The sequence below is a fragment of the Podarcis tiliguerta genome (genome assembly GCF_965153285.1).
Source record: "Podarcis tiliguerta genome assembly, chromosome: 10".
Classification (NCBI taxonomy): Eukaryota; Metazoa; Chordata; class Lepidosauria; order Squamata; family Lacertidae; genus Podarcis; species Podarcis tiliguerta.
The window spans coordinates 9,859,260-9,884,200 of record NC_139543.1 but is presented as its reverse complement, the minus strand read 5'-3'; the positions used below and the strand labels follow the sequence as shown (position 1 = coordinate 9,884,200).

The 24,941-nt window shown below is 44.4% G+C and overlaps 1 protein-coding gene across 1 annotated transcript in view; it reads right to left on the bottom strand.

Moving 5' to 3' along the window:
* The window catches only part of LOC310658049 (sucrase-isomaltase, intestinal-like), a 92,005-nt gene that overhangs the window by 23,737 nt on the left and 43,327 nt on the right, over positions 1–24,941 (bottom strand). Inside the window, exons 8-14 of the mRNA XM_083399585.1 lie at positions 16,727–16,852; positions 16,346–16,477; positions 9,225–9,338; positions 8,229–8,345; positions 8,043–8,127; positions 5,703–5,820; positions 331–499 (exon numbers count right to left, since the gene is read on the bottom strand). Coding sequence (XP_083255711.1) covers positions 331–499; positions 5,703–5,820; positions 8,043–8,127; positions 8,229–8,345; positions 9,225–9,338; positions 16,346–16,477; positions 16,727–16,852 — 861 coding nt within the window. The remainder of the gene's footprint in view (positions 1–330; positions 500–5,702; positions 5,821–8,042; positions 8,128–8,228; positions 8,346–9,224; positions 9,339–16,345; positions 16,478–16,726; positions 16,853–24,941) is intronic.

The following is a 24,941-nucleotide window of genomic DNA, read 5'->3' as shown; positions in this document are numbered from 1 at the left end:
TCACCTTCCCAATGAAATCTCCTGAGCCCCAAGCCATTCCAGAGGCACTTTCGGGAAAAGTCGGGGAGGGCTGTAGGACTGCTACAGGATATAGGGAATGGAAAAATTGCCTCTTTGTGGTCATGCTTTTGTGGATCCATCCCATTGTATAATATGCCTTATGGACTTAAACCCTTGATGCCTACAAGTGCAGCATTTGAGCCATGCCACAACATCACCCCCTGAACTGACACTTTATATTCCTTTGCTTCTGTTGTTATTGCCAACTTTTGTGGCCATTTTGAAATGGTACAACGTTGTACGCAAATGGTTGCCTTCAAAACCACTTACTTGTGGAATTCCAAAAAGATTAAACTCCAAAATTCCAATTATGGATGTGTGCATATCTTCCCAAAGAGCATGGTTGTCCCCTAGCCAGTGGGCTGTATATTTCCCGTTTCCAACAAATGTAGAGCGACTCAACACAAATGGCCTCTTTCCTGTGGCTTCCTTGATGGCCCTGAGAATGAAAAATTGCACCCACATCACCAAAGCCCTGGGAATTCATTTTCCTTTAGCTTGGAAGTCAAAAATAAAACCAGAGCAGAGGCAAAAACTTCAAATGCAACTTTGAAATGTCCGCAGCTATTTCTAATGTAATCCTTATTTGACGTTGGGTTTCCTATCTTGGCGCGACATAGTAATTTCTCGATAAAGGCTTCTTTCCCAGATGAATGCTTCCCTTCTCTTTTGAACTTCAAAGAGTATATAGTATCTCACAGTTGCAAAAAAAAGATCAAGTAATTTAGGGGCTACTGCTTGCTGAACAAGAAAACAAACTGGCCAACCCTCTCTGTGCATCGAAATGTGCTTTCGCTTTTAGATGTCATTTTATTTAACAGAATACCCTGTATTAATAACTAACAAAGGAGTTTTCAGAATGCAGAAGATTGCAGAAACCCAACTTCTATTGAATTTCCAGGAGGATTTGGGCAGCTGGTTGCTTCAAGCTTTTTAAAACTGCCAGCTAGTGAGCATCAGTCATTTATATCCATGATTAGATTCATTCTACTCCAGTGCAGTTTGTTCATGAACTCTTGCATCTACATAACCAAACTGGAACTTGTATAAAATATTGTGGCAGCACAGCTTTCAGGCAGGAGATGACCTCCTAACTATATTATACACTTGGACACCTTGTGAATGGATTAAATTTAACCCTGACGTTGTTAGTACTGCCAGAAAGGCTTCCCTCTTCCCATCTCTAGTTGTCCCTCATTCCCAACCATGGAGACTAGCTATCTCCCAAGTCCTGACATTCACAGCGATGTATTGCACCAGCTTGCTACATATGTCAGGTTTCATTCTTACTGACTCCAAGTGCCTCTAATCCTGACTGGATCACGCTCCCGCTTACAGCCAAGCCTTTCAACCAAGTGTTTACTGAATGGATCCATGTGGAGGTTGGCACCTTCTGAAATCACCACAGTAAACACTGCTTGCAGTTCAACCTACCACTACCATGCCAGCAAAGAACTTCCCATGGTGGGTTTAATTAACAGTAAACATGGCTGGAGGTTAGATTGTGAAGTAGCTGCACCAGCTGCTTGAACAGATGTGGATCAGGGATTAACACTGATGCATATTTTTCTCTACTGATCTAAATGTGTTGCTTACCTGATATCGGAAGCAGAATCTTGTGTGAACTTAAGAACAAGATGGGGAACTTGGGGTCCTCCAGCTGTTGTTGGGCTACAGTGCCCTGAGTTGGCCATGCTGGTTGGGGCAAATGGGAACTGTAGTTCCCTTATCCCTATTCAAATTCAACATCATGTGGCCAGCATGACTAAACCGCTTCGGGTGCAATGGGACACCATGACGGAAGCCAGAGCACATGGAAATGCCGCAGCGGTACTTATTTACCTACTTGCACTGGCGTGCTTTTGAACTGCTAGGTTGGCAGGAGCTGGGACAGAGCAACGGGAACTCACTCCATTGTAGGGATTTGAACCAGCGACCTTCCAAGCCCAAGAGGCTCGGTGGTTTAGACCGCAGCGCCACCCACGTCCCTTCTTAACAAAAGCCATCTAAGAGAGTGGCTACCACTACATCTTTTGCCGTTTCCCAAAATGGCAACATGGAAAGGATTACACATGATAAATCTTGATCATTATTCACAACACGTGAGCACTCTATGCTTCCCAACAGAGTGCCATATTGCCTAGAAGCAAGTACTGATCAGTAATTAATAATAATTAAACAGGGCCAAGGGGAAAGAAGGTGCAGTGTTGTTAATGTCATGTTGACTCCACAATGATCCTTTGTGGGTTTTGGGAGCATGAAATCAGTGCAGCTGGGTAAAGTGACCGGCTGCACGAGAGAGGAAGACTCCTTCACCTTTAATACTTGTATGGAAGAAGGAATTTTGGTCGGTGCAGCAAGTCACCCGATAAGGTGAGAAATGCGGTGCCTGCCAAAATCCCTCCTCCTATCCAAAGTATGAAAGCTGGAGAGCATGGATTCTGCACACAAATTTGGGGAACACTGATGTTGCACATGCGTTTTGACAACTGTCCCAACATTAAGGAGCGAGTGTGGCACAAAGTGTAGAAGCTTAATGCCAGGAACCTAGGTTTCAGGTCATTGCACTGAGTAGCATTGCCAAGTTACTTGGATCTTGGCATGAGAAGTTAATGTGTCACTGACTCTTTCCATTGGATCCAGTCCCTTGAAATGCTACTAGAGGGGGCAAGGGAGGGTTTATTGCTGATAACCTATTAATCTTGTATTTAAACTAGATTCTTAGACACTCTGAAGGGGGCAGGAGAATAATAATGATTAGACTTGGTCTTGCCACAGAATAAGGTGTCTGCATATGTATTCCAGTTGCATGGGTATATTCTGTGTATAATACGCACCATATTTTTCCATGTATAAGATGACCCCTATTTTTTTTTAACCCCAAATTAAGACAATGCACTATGCACTATCCGTGTATAAGACGACCCCTTATTTTAAACTTCAAAAATTTAGGAAAAAATATAGTCTTATACACGGAAAAATACGGTATGTAATGCATATATATACATACATACTGTTTATATATACACCCACACCCATCTTTGTGGCAAGTTTGTTTAAAGAATTTTACTTCCTATTTGGAACACATGCTGTCAAATTCTATTACCGTACACCATTGGCTTCGACTTTTAGATTCATTTTTGAACACCTTTCTGTCTTCCAACCTTTTATTTGTTTAGCCAAATAAAGCATTTGCATATGAGTGCAACTGTTCTGCCCCCGAGGGGCAAGAGGATCACTGAGAGATGCTTTTGTATAGTGTGTTTTGTGTGGAGCTGAAATGACACACACGCGAGAGAAGGTCAAAATTGACCTTTAGTTGCTGGCTTAGTTCTGTACAACAGACACAGCGGGTGTGCGGTTTAAATCAGACTTCCTCCTGGGAAGTAAAATGGTTGGTTACAAACCCCCGGGGAATAATTCAAAAGTGGAGCCGGGCTCATCCCCAGGAATCTTCTGATGCTATAAAGCCCTTAGTTAGCCATTATATGAAAAGAGGGGAGAGTCCTGATTTGGCTTTGAATGCTCTTTGTTAGAATGAACTCCAGTTGATTCCTCCTCTATTCGTTATAGAGACTGCTCACCTATAGCCTCTTTTAAATCTCTCTGGGGTAGGTGGACGTTCAATAATAGGAACTGAAGAGTCATAGCGTAAGCCCCTCTGGGTTCATTCTTCTCATAATGCGGCTTTAAGTTACTTTATCCAGTTTCAATTTTGTATTGAAAACAGCATGATGCTTCTGTGCGGTTTCTCCTTTTTTCCAGACCTTAAAAGTGTCTAGCTTCCCTTTTTCAACCACTCTAGTTTCAGAGCAACAGGTGCCTTTAATCTACAGCAGCACCGAGAGTCCACTGCTCTGCAAAAATGTGCTTGCTTGCTTGCTTGCTTTAAGGCTGGCCAGCAACTTGTGTTTCAATCCCACCTCTGTCATGGACTCATCATATGAAATTGGGAATGTTTGTATGGCACTTTGCTCAAAGAACATTTATTTATTTATTTAGTCAACTTCTGGACTACTTAATATTTATAAAAAAAGATTGCAATAAGTGGTGTAAAGGTAAAGGGACCCCTGACCATTAGGTCCAGTCGTGGCTGACTCTGGGGTTGCGGCGCTCATCTCGCTTTATTGGCTGAGGGAGCCGGCGTTTGTCCGCAGACAGCTTCCGGGTCATGTGGCCAGCATGACTAAGCCGCTTCTGGCGAACCAGAGCAGCGCACGGAAGCGCCGTTTATCTTCCCGCTGGAGCGGTACCTATTTATCTACTTGCACTTTGACGTGCTTTCGAACTGCTAGGTTGGCAGGAGCAGGGACTGAGCAACAGGAGCTCACCCCGTTGTGGGGATTCGAACCGCCGACCTTCTGATCGGCAAGTCCTAGGCTCTGTGGTTTAACCCACAGCGCCACCCGCATCCCTTAATAAGTGGTTGACAGTAGCAATATTAGCAACAGACATTCCACTGCCTCATACGGTCCAGTGTAAAATGGTAATTTAGACCAGCCTTTCCTAAGATGGCTGAAACTTAAAAGTCCAAAATACAGGCAGGATCTTAGGTTGCAGAAGCCTGATTTAGGCAATCTCTGGAGCTTTTTATAGCCCCAATTGAGAACCAGCTCAAATTTGCAGCCATGCAATCACTTCCTATGATTTTTTTTTTTTAAACTTTTGCAGAAACTCATGGAGAAACACTTGCTTAAGAGACATTTTCTTTTTCTTTTTTTAAGGTTGTACGGTTTTCAAACTATTGTCCAGGGAACTGTAGTGTTCTGTGGAAGCTCGTTAGCAGTTCCTGAGTGAAAAGGTCTGTAACTGGAGATAAGATTTCCTAAAAACAGTTTGCTATTCACTATGTTTATTATCACATTTGCAACCTGGCTTTCCTCCAGGAAGCTCAGTGTGGCGTATGTGGTTCTTCCCATGTTGAAACTTAACCTGGGTCCCCTCTGATACTCTACTACCCTGGCTCTCTACTGATCTTCCTTGCAACTTCAGGTAGCCTCGGGTATGGGGTCCAGAGTGTACTCACAGTTCATGCAAGGCAATACCTAGACCCTGCAATCTCCCAAATGAACTAGGGCAGGCAATACAATAAGTGCAAATGTCTGGAAGGAAGCTTTGATAGCAATTTTATAAAAATGGAGAGTATGGCTTAGAGCAGTGGTATGGTGTGTGTGGGTGTGGGTGTAAAACATTTTCCTTACTAGCCATTTTCTGAATTAATTTCCACCACACCGCTGCTTCTCCCTCTCATCTTTTACTTTCATCCTTGAAAACATGTGCCTGAAATCCTTGGCGCTGACAGCACTTATCTAGCCAATTTGTGATAAATTCCCTCCTAACTACCACTACTGGAATAACTTTGGCAATAGTTTCTGCAAGAACATATGAAATTACTTTATACTGAAGTAAATTATACTGAAGTACATAAAGTACCCAGGCAGCCCATTTTATATGGACTGGGAGTGGTTTGCCCTGCTCTCAAGTCCACCCTCTGCATTTGCAACATGAGATGCTAAGTACAGCCCATTTCTAGTTTCCAGGTGGTGCCAATTCTTCCTGAACAAAAAAGCTTACATGAAAACTGCGTAACGTATCTTTAACGATTTTCAGAGCGTTTAGCAGAAGACATTCAGAGAACTTACTGGAACGTAGGTGGGGCTTCAGACCACCCAAAGAGGGAATGTGTGTCATAAAGATCTCCCAGAAAAGTTTTAGAATCTGGACACAGTGTGCTTTGAAACAGAGAAGAATCAGAAATTCCTGGAAGTGGAACACAAAATATTAAGAATTATTGTTGAGTAACAAGTCCCTTCACATTCACAGTCATTTTTTAAAAGAAAAGTTGATTCATAAGAAATAAACTTGAAAGTTATTGTTGGGTTGCTTTAAACATTCACCGATAATTACATTTATTTATATTGTGTGTGTTGAAGCTGGTCTGTGACTGTATTAATAAATTCATTCATTCATTTATTCCCATGATTGTTCCTGCTGTCTGGCTGTGGAACAATAAGGCATGCAGGATGTAGTTGTATCTAGAGTATAAACTAGGAACGCTCTTTTTGTTGTACACGAACTTGTCCCACAGTAATCACATAAATCACTATTTCCACAAACTGTCCAATTTCTTCAATACTATTCACTGTGGCAAAATTCATGGCTGAGAATATTATCAGAATAAAATTCCCAGCCATGAAATTTGGCTCCCTTCCTCAAATAAAGGGAAGAGATTCCTCACTCGCAGTTCACCACGACTAAGCCTTCAGTGACAGGCAGTTCCATAATGATGTTTTCCGTTTTGGATCCCCCCCCCCCCCCCGATATTTCATTGTCAGCAGCACATAATAGATATCAACTGCTTGCTGCCAATTAGGCTCCTGAAAACAGCCAGGGTTTGTTAGAAGGATGTTGACCAAACTAATTGTTGGATGGCTGACAGGAGCTGTAGGGCTTCGGGCTTCCCAGAACAGGGTTTTAACCTTCCAAATTCTTTCATATAGAGAGACTACTGCAGCCTGCATAGGGACACTGAACTCTGCACCCAGGTTACTAGGATAAACATGATTCCTGTTCTCAGATAAGTACCTTTACCATTGCCTCTTCCAGCTGACACTGAATGTGAAATATTGAGCAACTGTCAAAATCAATAAAGAAGGTATCCTCCAGATGTTCTGGACCACAGCTCCCCTCAGCTCTATCCAGTAGGGATGATAGATGCTGTAGTTAAGAACACTTGGAGTGCGCCAGGTTGTCTATCCTTGCAATAAGCAAGGCATTGTAATGTTCAGATCCGCAGTCATGCCTGGAATTTTGAATACCGGTGTTCTCATATTCTTGCTCTTTGTGATTTATGTGGTTTCTAGAAACACAATTAGGGTGAGTGAAATCGATAAGACTTAAAAAGCATTTCACTTTCTCTGTGTTTCACCCATCTGTCAGTGCTCAGCTGTAGGTAGCTTTCAGAGGGGAGCGAGGAACCTGGAACCAGTTGTGACAGAGGGCCAGAAAAAACTAGGAGACAGAGCTAAGGAACAAGCAACTTTTTTGAAGCGTCAGGAAGATCTTTTGTTCAAATCCCACCCCAGACGGGAGGCCCTTTATAGACTAACCTGGGTATGAGGATTCAATGGTCAGCCTGAGTGGACAACCAATTCAGAGCCTGATTCAATGGTCAACCTGAGTGGACAAAGCCAATTCAGAGCCTGGGGAAACTGCTCCCAAAGCAGCTCTGGTGTCTCATCACATCAGAGCCAATGGACATCTATTTCTAACCCTGGTGGGTCCTGACACCATTGGATTGGAGAGGTAGTTATAAAGAATGCAAGTGAACTCTATGATCCTGCTACCGCCCCACAACTCCCCTCCACCCTCCAACACTCTTCATCCTGCTGAAACAGCTGTGGTTGCAAAGATGGGGGGAGAGGAAAAAGTGATGAAGAGAAGGAGGAGAGCTTATGCTCTCCAGATGTTACTGGACTACAGCTTTCATCATCCATGGCCTTTGGTCATGCTGGCTGGGGCTCATCCCCATCCTTGGGCTTAGGTGTTTTTCAGGGGCACTGTCCAACCCAAGTAGCCATTTCCCTGTCTGTCCTGTACAAGCCTTGAATTTTTGAAGGGGAATTCCACACATTTTCTCCACAGAGGGCATCATGGATTTGCCCACAGTGTAGTACAATGCCAAGAGACAAATGTGATTAACAACATCATGATAGAGACTGTAGCTACCTTGGAAGAGAACTTACTGTCAGAATCATTAACAACTGTATCACTTAAACAAGCCCCTTTTTATCTTCTCCCTTAGGGACTATCAAGCCTTGACTTCTATATAGCTCAAGATCAATAGTGAAATACCAGGGATGTCCTAGAAGGACTGATTCTGGTTTTTTAAAATAATTGTCTACTAAACTTTTAGAAACATTGATGCTGTAAGTGGCTATAGGAATAAGTCAAAGGATATTTGTTTTTCAGAAGTCACTTACTGGGAATGTAAGGTGGGTTGTTGAGGTTGTTGTGAGCACAGCCTGGGATCTGGCCATTGAGAAAATTTGAGGGTTCATTCATATCCTAACCAAATAAAAAACAAGAAACAGGTTAGGTTTTATGGTATACTTTGGGTGGGGGAAGAGAGAGAGATAAAATATAAAGGGAAATATTATCAAACGTACAAGCCAAATGCCATCATAAGGAAGGACATTGTGGAACTGAACACACATCTGGGTCCACCAAGCAGCTGTTTTGGGGTTGAAGTAGTCAGGGTACACTGAATTTCCTGGAGCCAAGGCCTGGAAGTGAGAATGAAATATATTAAGATAAGGACATTTCAGCCTGCTAATGGACATGGAAAATTTCAGAGATTGCGTGGGATGCAAGCTCAGAGTGTACCACTTGTTGGCATCTGTCTGTCTTGGGAGATAATGGAGTGTGCCTCCAGGGGTGAAGTAAAACTGCTGGAGAATCACAGCACCTGCTGTGGCTGCTGGGACAGGTAACTCGAAACTGCTGCCTCCCATGTTGTTTTTGCTTCCCTCTTGGCCTCACTGATGTGGTCCAGAAGAAAGCAGAGCATTACATTTGGCAGCAGCTTGGGTGCAGGAGTTACCAGAAGGAGGTGTACAAGGTGCCAGGGATTTAGGAATTCTACTCTGGATTTGTGTAGGGTTTACTCTTTAGACTTTTCTTCTCCCAGATATGTCCCGCAAGGCAGAAGGTAAGGAAATACTTCTTCTTGAAATACTATTGCTTATGTTCAATTGATTGTAGAGGGCTGCTGCCAACCACTGTCAACAATACTAGGTTACATGGACCAATGTTTGACTTCTTGTCCTATGTTCATATGAAATCATCAAGAGCAGTGTCATAATTAGTGTGTGGCAATGGTATTGTGAGAATGGGTGTTGCTCTCTCTTCCTTTACTGTTACTGTGATTGGACATTGCTGCCATGAGAACATAACTATCAACATGACACACCAGGGTTTCCCAGCTGTTTAGGGACTACAACTCCCATCAGCCATAGCTAGCAGGAGCAGTAGTCAGGGATGATGGGAATTGTAGTCCAAAAAAACCCCACTTTGAGACCCAAGTTTGGTAAACTGTGTTACAGCACTCTTCCACAACAACAACTATCTTATCCAATCCAAAGGATTGCCCCATAGATACCTACCTGCCCAACAGCTGGAGTCACTCCATCTGAATTTTTCACCCAAATTCCCAATTGTTCTCCAAGCTCGTAGGGTTGGTAAGCCCCTCTAGCTTGATCTTTACTTAGGAAAGGATCCTGATGAGGGAACAAAACAGAACAAAGGTAAAGGATAAGAAATAGAGACACTGCAACAATACCGGTTTTGAAAAATGGGTCTGAGATGCCTGATTATACTGAACAAAATGGAACTACTGTTTGGGTATGACAATAACCTGGAAATCATCCACTAGAAACCTATTAGCCTTAAAGTTAAAATTTAAGGTGACAGAAATGCAAATATTGTATATTAACAGAGCACAACATAAACCCATCCCTACATAGACATGGGCTATGTAACATTCTTTCCAAACGATGGCATGGAAGAAGCTATTGGTAGGCTAGCAGAATGCCAAAGATGGAAAGATGGAAACAGGACCAACCCTACCATTAGGCAAGATGAAATAGCCAATCTCAACACGCAGCAGGTTTTGGCGGGTACCATTAAATGGTGGCAGATGTCCAATTAATTAATCATTACCACATGTTGTTACCATATTATTAACCACCATGGAGGTGCCATTTGGATTATTCCCATCACGTATGAAATTGCTTGGGCCACTTCTGAATGGAAGCTACCAGGTTGCTGTCAGAGAACATTATTACAGAAGTGGCCATGAAAAGGGAAAGAGAAGAAGCTTATCAGTCAAAGTGTGGATCCAGAAAAATCCTGTTGGCACTGAACTACCGACTCTTAGAACATCGGAGTATTTATTGGAATTTAAACTTCTTGAATAGAGAATTTCCAAGAAGCTTAAAAACTCGATCACCAAATGAAGCCAAAACCTAGGAAGTTGTCACATTGTGCACCTTCAAACTGTGCAGTGGGTATGGCTGCACTTTGCAAATGTAACACACGCTGCCTGAATGGTTTGCGATGAGAACGAATTGTGATTTGGCATGAGCCATGTTAGGGTCCTTTACGATTAATCTTCTAGTGACAAACTATTCAGATGATCTTGTTTCCAAGGGACCAAGGGGTTTGGAAAGTAAGCAAGCAAGAAAACATCTAACTGCACCACTGCTAAATTGCGTTGGGAGCTATATTTTTTTATAGCCCTCTTTTTATAGCATTTTTCATAACTGTGTAGAACTGGTGTCAAGTCCATTTCATGATATTGGTTTCATCATTTTTGACCTGGCAATATATTGTGAATCATGATGTGTGCTTACGTGTGTGCTATGCGCAAATAACAATGTGGGGGAAAACCTGAAGCCAGCCAGTGCCTCTACAGTGCATAGCTCCATCCTTATTTCATCCTTATGTTTAGGGAAGCTTTTAATGTTTAATAGGTTACTGTATTTTAGTGTTTTGTTGGAAGCCGCCTAGAGTGGCTGAGGAAACCCAGCCAGATGGGCGGAGTATAAATAATAAATTATTATTATTATTATTATTATTATTATTATTATTATTATTATTTCAGACATTGTGATATATCAGTATATTGTGATGTTCAGCAGGTGATATATCATGAAGTCAAAAATCAGACATCATTCAGTCCTACTGTCCGCCTCTACATAGTTCCAACCTTATTTCAGACATAATGATATATCAGCAATATATAGTGATGTTGAAAACCAGGAATGTAAGACACAGCCGTTAGTAGCCATTTCATAAGCCTTACCCTCCACAAATTTGTCTAATCTTCTTTTAAAGCCATCCAAGTATATTGCCATTGCTGTGCCTTGTAGGAGAAAATTCCACAGCACTCTGTGCAGAAGCACTTTCTTTCATCTGTCCTCAATTTCCTTTCCATCCAATTAATTGCCACGTTAAGAGCATTGCACAATACCACTCCAACGGTGGTGGCACGGGAGTTCTGAGCCACACTGTTGCACCAGTGTGACGTCCTGGCGTGGCTTATTGTACCAGCGCAATGCCAACACATGAGATCGTTCCAACACAGCAGGCGCACTCCTAAACATGTAAGTGCTAAGAGCGGGTCATAGAATTGAGCCTTTAATCTCATTCCATTCCTTCCCTAATAACTAAATAACGGCTCAGTTTGTCTCGTTTTTTTGAAAAAAATAATCTTTTATGATAAATACTGTGCTTTTGGGCACAATACTCTTATTTCTGGCAGACTGTACAATACTTTCAAGTGGGGGGGGAGGCATGGCACCTACAGCCTTGAGGAGTCCAAGCATTCAGTAGGTGTGCAGTTTTAACTTACGCAAACCCCCTCAGATGTGGTGTTTTTTTAAAGTGCTGCCCTTACGTAGTAATTAAAACCCAGGCAGGTGGTACCCAGGGGACATGAACACTCTAAAACAACTCAGTTTAATTATCTACACCTAATCTGAACCTCTGATATCTCGTAGCCAAAAGTGTTGTTGTAGTGCATAAATCTAATACATTATGCAGCTCCTGCCACACACCAAAGAGAACAAAAGGCTCTGGTGACTGATTTTGCATTCCAAATAAACTCCGTGCCTTTTTCACATGCTCCTACCTATTCCTCAGGGAATGAGTGCCATATTAGAGACTGACAGAATAGCTTAGGAAAGGGTCCAGAGAATTGTCTGAATGGCACACCAACAATGCAGTCCTTTTGCTGGAGTTAAAGGTCCGGCCCTGGATATGTAAGCTGGCCTGATTTCTTTGGCAGAAGAGTAGGATATAATTTTGATAAACAGATATTCAAGAATAATGCACATTTTCCCCCCAGTGCATGCAGTGGGGGCTACTGTAAATAAGCAACATTTGACAAAACCAGATCACATTCATACTGGGAGCAAACAGCCCAAACCTGAGCATGTTTACTCAGAAGTAAATCCCACCGTATTCAACCTCAGTGGGGCTGATCTTAAACCCTTAATGTCCTAGTCCTCAAGATCATACACCCAGGCTTGCAACATACCATTTCGGAATTAATCCCACCCCTAGTTTTTTGTATGCCAAAGTTCCTGAATATTGTTTTTAATTGTTTAGTGAATTCTAAATTGTTTCCATTTGCTGTTGCAACGAATTCTCTTTTCTGTGGGGGTTGACGAAGAGCAGGCAACCTTCCTCATTAAAGTTATTCTGCTGGAATAGATGTTGATCGTTCTGCTTGATAACCATTGTTACTTTCAGAGCATCAACCTTTGTATGGAAACAATGCATTTGCTCTGACTCAGAATAAGTCAGAGGCGAAAATGGGGCCATTGTTCAAGGCAGGCAGCAGAGGATGATGAGTAAGCCCTGGCATTCTTAGGGGGGAAATTGCCAGGAGGCAAAGGGGTGGTAGAGAGACTGAAATTGCCTCATATATTTTTCACATGATACACTCACTTAAAAAACAACAACACAACAGTGATTTTTATGAGGTGAATGCTGCATCCAAATTTGCCTCCACTTCTCCATGCATTGAAACCCGAGATGTCAGTAGTGGGTAGCATAGTGCTTACCTGACTTCCCAACAGAGGAGTTATAGCTTCTAACTGGGAGGAGCAAAGTGGTGGGAGGCTGGCATGGTGCATGGTTCCGCTTTGTGCTGCTTCTCCATCGCTTCGCCCATCTCCCTCCATTAAGCAGCAGTAACTCAGCTGTCAGGAAGTCAGAAGAACACGGCCACCCCCCCATCCGCTCCAAGAAATATCCCTGTTCTCCTAAATCCAATGTCCAGAGGAAGTTGGTGCATTTCACAATGCGGAGGCTCGTTCAGAAGGACAACACAAACAGGTAGATAGTCACTGCTCGTTGGGAGTTCACCACGATCAAAGATAAATAGAGGAACCTGACCTTAAAAGGAAATTCAAAATCTTTGATAGCATTACTGGTACAACTCCATAGCTAATTTGGCTTTATAAAGGTAAAGGGACCCCTGACCATTAGGTCCAGTCGTGACCGACTCTGGGGTTGTGGCGCTCATCTCGCTTTATTGGCCGAGGGAGCCGGCGTACAGCTTCCGGGTCATGTGGCCAGCATGACTAAGCCGCTTCTGGCAAACCAGAGCAGCGCACGGAAACACCGTTTACCTTCCCGCTGGAGCGGTACCTATTTATCTACTTGTACTTTGACGTGCTTTCAAACTGCTAGGTTGGCAAGAGCTGGGATCAAGCAACAGGAGCTCACCCTGTTGCGGGGATTCGAACCGCCGACCTTCTGATTGGCAAGTCCTAGGCTCTGTGGTTTAACCCACAGCACCACCCGCGTCCCTATTTGGCTTTATACATTGACTTAATTATCATAGATGCGTAGGCAGAACCTAGCAAGTGCCTTGCCGGGTCAGGCAAAAGGCCCATTTAGTCCAGGACACTGTTCTCAGAGTTGAGAACCAGATGCCCATGGGAAGCCCCCCAAGCAAGACATCAGTGCAATTGCACCCTCACCGGTCGTGATTCCAAGCAACTGGTAGAACACAGCCATCAAGGCTAGTACCCATTAACAGCCTTATCCTCCATGAAAATGTCCAATTCTCTTTTAAAGCCACCTCTATCATGTCCCTCCCCCTTAATTTACATTTCTTCTAAGCCGGTGTTCCTCAAACATGGGTCCCTAGCTGTTTTGGGACTACAATTCCCATCATCCCTGGTCTTGCTAGCTAGGGATGATGGCAGTTGTAGTCCCAAAACAGTTGGAGACCCAAGTTTGGGAAACACTGTATTTAGGCTAAAAAGCTGCAGACATGATGAACTTTCTTCATAGGAGAGTTGCGCGATCATTTTGATTGTCCTATGCCTCACCTTTTCTAGCAATTCATTTTTCAGATGGCAGTTTCTTTCTTGATTGCTTTGCTAATGATCTCTAGCAGGGCATTTGCCATTTTCACAGTAGCTACACCATAACCCTCTTTTCACTGAGCTGTTCATTAAAACCACCACATCCCTCTCCTGGTCAGTCATTACTAGCTTGCACGTCACACTGAAATGCGTTTGCCATTCACACGTTCACCTCCTAATAAGGGAATAAGTTTATTCTGCATGCATCGGTCTCTAGAATAGAGGAGCAGACTGTCTCCCTCCTCCTAGCAGCTCACAGAGGCAGCTCTGGCTGAGAACATTTGCATTTGTCCCTAGATTATGCCCCCTTCCATTCTAAGTAAAGACCCATTTTTGACATGTTTTCATCAGCACAGCTCTTGGGAGAAAGCAAAAAGTGCTCTTCAGCTTTAATCGGTATTCTTGCAATTATAACACCAGGTCCTATTAGTCTGCAGGATGCATTAAGAATTCTTAATGTGCTTCCTTTGGTGATGGATTTACTAAACTGAAGAACTGTGTTTTCTGGCATGCTTATGGATTCTGAATTAGAGATGAAATATTAGGCTAGCATTTAGAGCGTTATGAATGATGCTTTGTGCATCTATGCTGCAGATTTCATCTGAGCATCCATGACAGTCAGAGGGATGGGGTTCCCCTGAGGCTGACATGAAAAGGAACTGTGTCACTTGGCCAGTCTCAGTGGCTCCTCCCAACAGATATTTCCAGAGCAGTAAAGAATCTAGCTTCACAGAAGTAGCTCCCACACCATTCTGGTAACATGAGTTGGCTTTAAAGGGCACAAGATGGCCTAAGAACTTCCTTCTGCCTTATGAACAGATTATGATCATGACAACCAATGTACTTCCCCCCCCCCTTACAAAATCGAAAGCAGTGGTTTTAGTGGGTTCAAGGTAGTCAGGAAATTCCTTTTTCCATATTCATACAGACCCTCACAGAGAGATACATTGAGCTGGATGTATAACAGAATTTTTGCATAGCAGGGATGGGGAGGTTTTTTCAAATCAAAGGGTCGCATTCCCCTGTGGGGAGTATTCTGGGGGTGCCATGCCAATTATTATTATTATTATTTATTTATTTATTTATTTATTTATTTATTTATACCCCGCCCGTCTGGCTGGGTTTCCCCAGCCACTCTGGGCGGCTTCCAACAAAATATTAAAATACAATAGCCTAGTAAACATTAAAAGCTTCCCTAAACAGGGCTGCCTTCAGATGTCTTCTAAAAGTCAGATAGTTGTTTATTTCCTTGACATCTGATGGGAGGGCGTTCCAAAGGGCAGGTGCCACTACTGAGAAGGCCCTCTGCCTGGTTCCCTGTTACTTGGCTTCTCACAGCGAGGGAACCGCCAGAAGGCCCTCAGCACTGGACCTCAGTGTCCGGGCAGAATGATGGGGGTGGAGACGCTCCTTCAGGTATACAGGACCGAGGCTGTTTAGGGCTTTAAAGGTCAGCACCAACACTTTGAATTGTGCTCAGAAACGTACTCAGAGCCAATGTAGGTATTTCAAGACCGGTGTTATGTGGTCTTGGCAGCTGGGTGTTGCCAAAAGCAAAAGTAGGCAGGGCACTGGATGCAAGAGGATACATTCCAGTGAGGCACTTGAGGAAGGCACAGAGAGGGGCCAATGAGGGGTAAGTCCTGAGAGCCAGAGAAAGAGAGATGCTTAAAGGACCTCATGTAGCCTCCAGGCCTGATGTCCCTCCATCCCTGCTGTACAGCATCCACACCCCCCCCCCCATTCCATAATGGTGTTTGTGTTTTCTTCCTCTCCCACACAGTACTCACTCATTTCCCACCCCTCCCATTCTCATATTTTCACTAGGGACCCCCCAAAAAGAAAAGAAAAAAACTGAACAGAGCACATAGCTGTTAAGCGTCCCTTATTTGGCGGGACAGTCCCTTATCCCAGTGCCACGTCCCGCTGCTGTCCCTTATTGATGATGTCCCTTAAGTAAGCTACTGAAGGTAATGGGGCCCTTTCTATGTCCAGCTGTCCTTTGTCAACAACAAATTGTTGCTGGTTTTTTTTTGTGTTGAATATATGCTATATGGTAATTTATGGACCTAATAGGTATCTAAAGCCATTTGCACGCAACAAAATATGTATTTCATCAAAGTAATTGTTGATCCCTTATTTTGGCAGCCGATCCCTTATTTTCGAGGCTGCCGATCCCTTATTTTCAAATCTGTAAGTTGACAGCTATGACAGAGCATACTGAGAGTACAATGTACATTACCCAGGGTGGGGCAGGGGAGAAGCATCCTGTTATAAAAGAAAGTTCATATAGCAAGTCATATGAATGAATGTAAACGAGGTTAGTACTTAAGCTCATTTACCAGAACAATGACATAATGCAATCCATCCTTCTTCAACTCTTGCATGAATTCCGGTAGGCCAGCATACTTTTCTTTGTCATACGTGAAGTCCAGCTTACGGTCCATATAGTCAATGTCTCCGTACTGGACATCCTGGCAATTGCAACAGAAGTATGTTGTGTTTAAGAAGAATAAAGCACAAAGGTTAAGTTTTGCCTTTTTGCTCAGGCTGATACCATAATAAAAGCTGGTACAGAAATTATCCCATGCCCTATCAATTATACAATTAATATAATACCAACAAACATAATCGATACTATTCTTTTAGGGATACAATCTGTTCTTGTTCATTGTTTCCCCCGGGAAACCAATTTAAATACACATTGCAAAATGCCCACTTACGTAGGGGATGCCATACTCTGTCATGCGCTTCACAACCTGTTCCACTGCACCAATGTCAGAATATCCCCATCGTGAGAGCTGGTACCCCAGAGACCAGTAGGGAGGAAGATGTGGCCGTCCAATAGCCTTAAAAGCAAAAAACAGAAGCAGAACATTTTTAGTTTTTTGGTTTTTTTAAGTGTGCTGCAGAATCTCATACAGTGACAGAGAAATTTAGATATTTTAGTTCTTTCTGTTAATATGAAACTCGGGTAAATTTAACAGGTGTGTTACACTCAGCAAAGTGCTACAGTGGAACCTCGGTTTTCAAACGTAATCTGTTCCGGAAGACCGTTTGACTTCTGAGGCATTCGAAAACCAAGGCACAATGGGCAGTTGGCAAAATCCATTGAGAAAAAACAAAAACACATGGCGGAAGCCATTCGATTTCCGAGGCGCGTTCGAAAACGGAAGCGTTCGAAAACGGAAGAGTTCAACTTCTGAAACGTTCAGCTTCCGAGATGCTCAAAAACTGAGGTTCCACTGTAATTCTATTCTTTGTAGTGTAGACCTTGGAACTGTGGGAAAATTATCACTTTATCAGGCAACAAAGCAGAAGTCTAGTGTCACGATCTGTGGAGAGTGAGCATATATTTCTTCTCAGAAGTAGTGAGTTCAAGGGGACTTGATCCCAGGTAGTGTACACAGGATTGCAAACCTTGTTTCTGTAGGGGAGGAAATACTTTTCAAATCTATTTTAGTTGCGTGTTAGTTTTTCTCTGCACTTTGAGCAGGCAAGATAGCTAGGGAAGCTGATTAGAGGCCTTTTAAACAAGTAAGATGTCACGAAGATGCCGACAAACTTTTGTAGTTAAAGTACCAGAAGGAATATTCACACAATAGCTCTTTTGAAGAGCAGGAACACAACCAGCATTATCAAGAAGCAGTTTTGTCGAGCAGAAGATTCCACCCCGAAGGAGAGCACTTTCCTTCCTCTTAATCTATCATTACCGAGTAGGGTGGGTGGAGATCAGATCAAGTATCGTTTTCAACAGAGGTGCCAAAATGTCTCAAAGCCAGCATTGTGGAACAGCCACCATGAGACTGATTTTGCCTCTCAACATTTTGCCATCCTAGTAATTCGTAATTTCACCAGATGAGAATATTGTTATAGAACTGCATACAGGAGTTAAGGTTACCTTCTGATGGATTTTCCACCTCAAATATAAAACAGCCTTATAATATCCTGATTTTGCAGTCCTTGCTACTTTCGTAGCCTTGAATGAGAGGCTGTTGAGGAGATCTGTGATAAATAGGACAAACGAGGAGGGAAAGCATTCCCTTCTTATTTTCTTCACCCAATGCTTATTTGTTCAGCCTTTTGTCAGATGGTGGGAAACACATGGATTTTCATCTTGGGGTATAAACATCACAGATCACTTCAGCAGTGGGTGTTTTGCGGTGGGGAAGACAGATGCTGAAGACCCCTTTTCAGGCCCACAAAGAAACAAAATTGTGTCCTAATTTCACCCAGTGACTGGTGTCTGCCTCTTTCTTTCCAATACAAGCCTCAGCTTGGAATTTACTAAAACTACCTTCTTGCTCCTGCTATAGTCCGTACCCTAGTTGTTTCAATTTACCCCCATCTAAAGTTCAAGTCTAAATGGCACATTGAAGAGACCATATTTAGCTGTTCCCGTTGACAGGTGGCTGTTCCATGCATTTGTATAGCAATACTGTTCCGCTAATTAAATGTTGGAAAAAATACCCTGAGTTTTCTTCCACATACTGGCTCCGTCCAGTCCCCAGCTTCTTCATAGCCATTGCCAATTAGCAAGCCTTTAATTAAATCAATACAACATTCTGAACTTTCCAGCCCAGAATGATACTATTTTTAATGCCACAGTCTGCTAAGCTACCTGATCGAAAGGTTGGTGTTTATTCAGAGCTCTCTGAGTTTTAATTATTTGCATTCACCTCCTCAGGTCAATCACACACACACACACACACACACAAACACAAACACACAAAGCTCAGCTAATTGCAATCGACTACTCATAGTTCAGGCACTTGATTTGGTATAGCTAAGCATTTGCAAATTGTTGAATGGCAAAATAACAATTGTGCACTCCTTGAAACCATCACACAAGATGGCTTTGCCACCCACAGGGATGAGCTGCAGACAACCTCAAGTTTCTCCAAATGTCAAAGCACTTTTAAGATTGCTGTCTTATATATTAAGGTTACCAGATGTTTTTCAGTGAATCCGGGGACACTTTTCAACTTCAGTAGGAAATGATAGGATTTTGTCAGGGGACTGATTTGGAAATCTGGGGACCGTCCCCGGGAAATGGGGACATCTGGTAACCTTATTATATATAGTATATACCGTATTTTTCGCCCTATTGGACGCACCGGCCCATAGGACGCACCTAGTTTTCAGGGGGGGAAATCAAGGAAAAAAATATGATTTCCCCCCCGCAGCTCTGGGAGCAGCGGACAGGCTGCACGCAGCCTGTGCGCTACTCCAAGACCTTCTCCCTGCTTTTGCGGGAGGTGGCGGAATTCCCCCACCTCCTGCAAAAGCTCACAGGAGCCGTGCGCGACTCCTACGGGCTTTTCGACCAGGAGGGAAAAGGGACGGACTCGGCCAGTCAGTCCCTTCTCCCTCCTCGGGGAAAAGCCCCCAAGAGGGGCGCTCTTCAAAGGGTGTGCGGCTCCTGCGGGCTCCTAGAAAAGCCCGCAGAAGCCGCGGAGCCCCTTTAAAGAGTGCGCGGCTTTTGCCTGCTTTTGCGGGAGGTGGGGGAATTCCCCCATCTCCTGCAAAAGCCCACAGGAGGGAGAAGGGACGGACTCGGCCAGTCAGTCCCTTCTCCCTACTCAGGGAAAAGCCCCCAAGAGCGGCGCGCTCTTTAAAGGCTGCGCGGCTCCTACGGGCTTTTCTACGAGGTGGGGGAATTCCCCCACCTCCTAGAAAAGCCAGCGGAAGCCGCGGAGCCCCTTTAAAGAGCGCACGGCTTTTGCCTGCTTTTGTGGGAGGTGGGGGAATTCCCCCATCTCCCGCAAAAGCCCACAGGATGGTTGGAGAGTAGCGGGAAGGCGTCGCGCGCCTTCCTGCTGCCCCCCATCCTCTGGGGCTGGCGAGGGGGGAAGCGCTGCTTTCCCCACCGCCAGCCTCAATGCCGGGATGGAGAGTAGCAGGAAGGCGTTGCGCGCCTTCCTGCTGCCCCCCATCCTTTGGGGCTGACGAGGGGGGAAGCGCTGCTTTCCCCCCTGCCAGCCTCAATGCCGGGATGGAGAGTAGCAGGAAGGCGTTGCGCGCCTTCCTGCTGCCCCCCATCCTCTGGGGCTGGCGAGTGGGGAAGCGCTGCTTCCCCCCCCGCCAGCCTCCAACCCGGGTCAGAGAGCAGCAGGAAGGCGTTGCGCGCCTTCCTGCTGCTCCCCATCCTTTGGGGCTGGCGAGCGGGGAAGCGCTGCTTTCCCCCCGCCAGCCTCAATGCCGGGATGGAGAGTAGCAGGAAGGCGTTGCGCGCCTTCCTGCTGCCCCCCATCCTCTGGGGCTGGCGAGGGGGGAAGTGTTGCTTTCCCCCACGGCCAGCCTCAAAGAGCAGACTCTCCTGGCTTCAGCGGAAGCAACGCAAAGCCTCCGGAGCGCAGGCTTCGGAGGCTTCGCGTTGCTATCGCTGAAGCCAAGGAGCCTGCATTCGCCCCATAAGACGCACCTACATTTCCCCTTCATTTTTGGAGGAGGAAATGTGCGTCTTATAGGGCGAAAAATACGGTAATCTTATAATCTTACATTGCAAGTGCAACTGGATACTATAAAACTGAGCTCTTGCAGCTTTATCAAAATCCTAACATTGTACAGGTATTCAGCTACTAATCAGAATAACTCAAGATAAGAAATGAGGAGTTGGCTTGTCATGGAAAGAATTAGCAAGAAGAGTTTTGAAAGCTATGTGGTTTTTTGGGAGGAGCGGGGAGGAACCAGTTATAGAGCTTTTCATCATTGAATGCACTTTTCACCTGGCTGCTGATACTGAAAGCTAACAAGTAACCTCCCATCTATGTACACAGTAAGTTATGACTCAAAGGTCTACTGTCCCTTAAGAGACCGGATTTAGGTTTGTTGAGGCCCTAAGCTACTGAAGGTAATGGGGCCCATTATATGTCCAGCTGTCCTCTGTCAACAACAAACAGACTTCTGGAATGGATTAAGTTTGAGAACTAAGGTACCACTGTATATAGAAATGAGCAAACCAGTGATATTTTAGGGAGCAGGCTAGCAGGCGGGGCCCATTACACAACACAAAACACTGTTGCTGTATGTAGGTTTTATTTTATTTGTTTTTTTATCTTATATTTTGGAAATGTACATCCAGGGTTTTTTTCCCTTTAAATTTTCAGGGGGGGGGAGGGCAAGAGAGTAGGGCCCTAAGCTATAGCTTGTTTTGCCTTTACATAAATCCGGCACTGTCCCTTAGCCAAAAATGTTGTGATCAAAAATGTTGTGAGTTTATTGTAGGGAATATGAACAAAAAATGAAATGATGTCATTTAAAATCTGCCTAGTGCTTTTTAATTAGTTCAGTGCTTTTGCACTCATTGGCTGGAAAGCTGGAAGACAGAACTAGGTTTACTTCTTAGCACTAATGGGAACTTATTTTCTAAGCATCACAGCCGTACAAGAAGAGGGTGTGTCTTTGGTCCCAATCATGTTTGGAGAAGGAAGGTATCAACCTCCTTCATGTATGCTGTGGTCCCAATAAAGACACCCTTCACCTATAGTTCATTAAAGGAAAAACAACGGTATAGCTGCAACTTAATGCTTCTACCATGGTGTGCTACATGGCCCTTAGTGAGCGTAAAAATAATAATCAAGTACTGGGTTGTTACAGACCTGTCAGTACAAGATTCCCACCACATAGTGGCAGAACTCACAGCCAGGTGACTGAGACATCCTTCATGGGGAAAGGTGGAGAAGAGGCTTGCTGGAATTCCCAGGAGAAGATGCTTGCTAGAAGCCACTTCAATTACCATCCAGACTCCAGAATGAAGTACCACATTTTTTGCTCTATAAGACTCACTTTTTCCCTCCTAAAAAGTAAGGGGAAATGTGTGTGCGTCTTATGGAGCGAATGCAGGCTGCGCAGCTATCCCAGAAGCCAGAACAGCAAGAGGGATTGCTGCTTTCGCTGCTCAGCGATCCCTCTTGCTGTTCTGGCTTCTGAGATTCGGAATATTTTTTTTTCTTGTTTCCCTCATCCAAAAACTAGGTGCGTCTTGTGGTCTGGTGCATCTTACAGAGTGAAAAATACGGGTAATGCAAAGGATGTGTCTGCTTGCTTTAGATTTGGGAGAAGTTACGGGGACTTCTTAGGCTTGCACCTATGCAATTTGTTAAATATATATGTCAGAGCTGGGACGCCTCCCCCCACCCGCCCCGTTGCAGCAGCTGGTATTGGGAAGATATTTGGCAGGAACCCCGGAGTTTCCCTGGCTTTCTCAGGTTCCTGGCAAGAGCAATGGCAAAATGCATGCATCGTCTCAGGGCATGATCAAACTAAGCTTCTCAGTAATACTTCTGCAGGAGAAAGAGTTCAGCAGGAGTTCAGAGCAAGACTCCAGCACTGAAAGTCTTTCTCACAGCATTAATGCTTCCTCTGAATAACTGAAGGGCCTCAATGTACCGGTACCCTGCTGCTAAATATTTGAGGGTATGTGTTCCCAAACAGTAAGTATCACCCTTGCATGACATTATCTTAGGTCACATCCACACCATATATTTAAAGCACATAGCTTCTGCCAAAGAGTCCTGAAAAACTGTAGCTTATGTTTCACAGAGTTGCAATTCCCAGCACTCTTAACGCACTTCAGTTCCTAGGATTTTCTGGGGGAAGCCACACGTTTTAAGTGTGTGCAAATGTGACCTAAATTCAGAGCATCAGATTGGTTTGGAAGCCACGGACAACAAGATTCTCATGCTGATGCCACCACAGGGCAACTATATGTTCCACAGAGCCCACAAAGGTACTTGCCAACCCTGCATAATAAGACTGGAAATTTCCAGTGTGGAAGAAACATTATTCGCCTGTTGGGTGGGTAGGTTGTCTAAAGGTAAAGGACCCCTGACAGTTAAGTCCGGTCATGAACGACTCTGGGGTTGTGGCGCTCATCTCGCTTTACTCGCAGAGGGAGCCAAAGTTTGTTTGCAGACAGTTTTTCTGGGTCATGTGGCCAGGATAACTAAGTCGCTTCTGACGAAACCAGAGCAGTGCATGGAAACGCCATTTACCTTCCCGCCAGAGCAGTACCTATTTATCTACTTGCATTGGCGTGCTTTTGAACTGCTAGGTTGGCAGGAGCTGGCACCGACCAATGGGAGCTCCTTTCGTCGCGGGGACTCAAACCACCGCCCTTCATATCGGCAAGACCTAGGCTCAGTGGTTTAGACCACAGCACCACCCACGTCTCTACCTCAAGCTATATATTAAGTTCAAAGCTTTGAAATATTGAGCTCAACGCCAGATACAGCACATGGGACATGTGGGACAGCTTCCTATACTGGTGTCAGGAAATGGTCAGCTATATATCAGGCTTAACTGTACTTAATTAAATGGAAAGGAACCAAGACGATGAAGTACGCAAAGTAGATGAGGTACACAAACTGGCTCCATATGAGAGCTGGGGTCTAAAAAGCTGCTTAAACACACACACACTTCTCTGACCCAGTAGAATCATTTTTCTTTGAACATGTGATCTCCATGTCATACCACAAACTGGGTGGTTGGCATTTTTTATAATAAAAAATAACTCTCCTCCATTTTAAAAGCAGTTTTGCCACATTGCATGATAGAGGGACTACTAACAAATCTATCACGGAACTTTATGGAGTCTGAATGGCATCTTTCAAATAGATATCAGGGAAGGACAGGATTTAAAGCCACCATTCCATACTCTCCAACATTTCTCCAATGAAAATAGGAAAGTCCTATTCAGGGCCATCTTACCCATAGGCACTAGGGGTGCGGGGCACCCGGGTGCCGGGCTCTCAGGGGTGCCAGGCCGAGAGCCTGGGACCCAAGAGTTGAGTCCGGGGAAGAGCCCGTCCGTTGGTCAGAGCGCTGTGACGGGCTCTTCTGCTGTGGGCGGCTCAGCGCAGCAAGTTCTGGGGCCAGTGAGATACTGAGGCGGCCGGCCGGCTTTGCCCTCCTCCGCACCTGGGACTGGGCAACTGGGGGGGCAGCACCGGTCAGATCTTTGCTCCCTGGCACCCCATATGCTTAAGACAGCCCTGAGTTGACCCAGTCACTCTGGGCGGCTTCCAACATATGAAAAAGCTCAATGAAACATTAAACATTAAAAAATTTCCTTATACAGGGCTGCCTTCAGATGTCTTCTAAAGGGTGCATAGTTACTTATCTCCTTGGCTTGGGGGTCACATAACTCCATACCCTCCATTTCTCTGACGCAAATAGGGACATCCTAAAGAAAACCGAGACATTCTGGGTTCAAATCAGAAACTGGGACAGCTTCTGTAAATCTGGGGCTGTCTTTGGAAAATAGGTACACTTGGAAGGTCTGTCATTCTACATGATACAGTTTCTTTTTTCTACAAGACAGACCTCTGCAGCACCTTTTCACCAACTAGGTACTGAGTTGATACTGATGTTGGAGCTCAAGGGTGCGTCCTGCAATAACCTAGACTTTTCATCCGCATTAGCATGCTTTTAGGAGCATCCTGGTTTGGGCTATAGGAGTCCTTCTCTAGGCAGTGTGACCCATACATAATCTTGTTATAGATTCAGTTACGTAACTGCACCCTTGAGCTTGTAAACATCGGGTGTAACCTAAGGCAAGGCTATATTCTGCCAGAGCCCCCCTGAGGAAACAGCATGTAGGGTTGAACAATTACAAGAAAACTGCTTGCAAGGTGGTCTTAACTTTTAAAACAGTTCCTTTCCCAAGTTCATTAGGCTGGAGCATCTAAGGTGAACTTGATTTTGAATTAACAGAATAGTCCAAGAGAAGACTTTAAAAGTAGGACAGCTGGAGAAACAAATGTTCCTTAGTCTAATTACGCCTTAGATGGTCTCTCAAATGGATCCCCCTGAAGCTTCCCAATAAAGTAACCAACATCTGGCACATATTCCAGATGGTTCCGCTGAAGCAGAGCAGAATTTAGTAGACCTGGAATTTACGTCTGATGTTGCCAGAATAGAGCTTTCTTTCCTTGA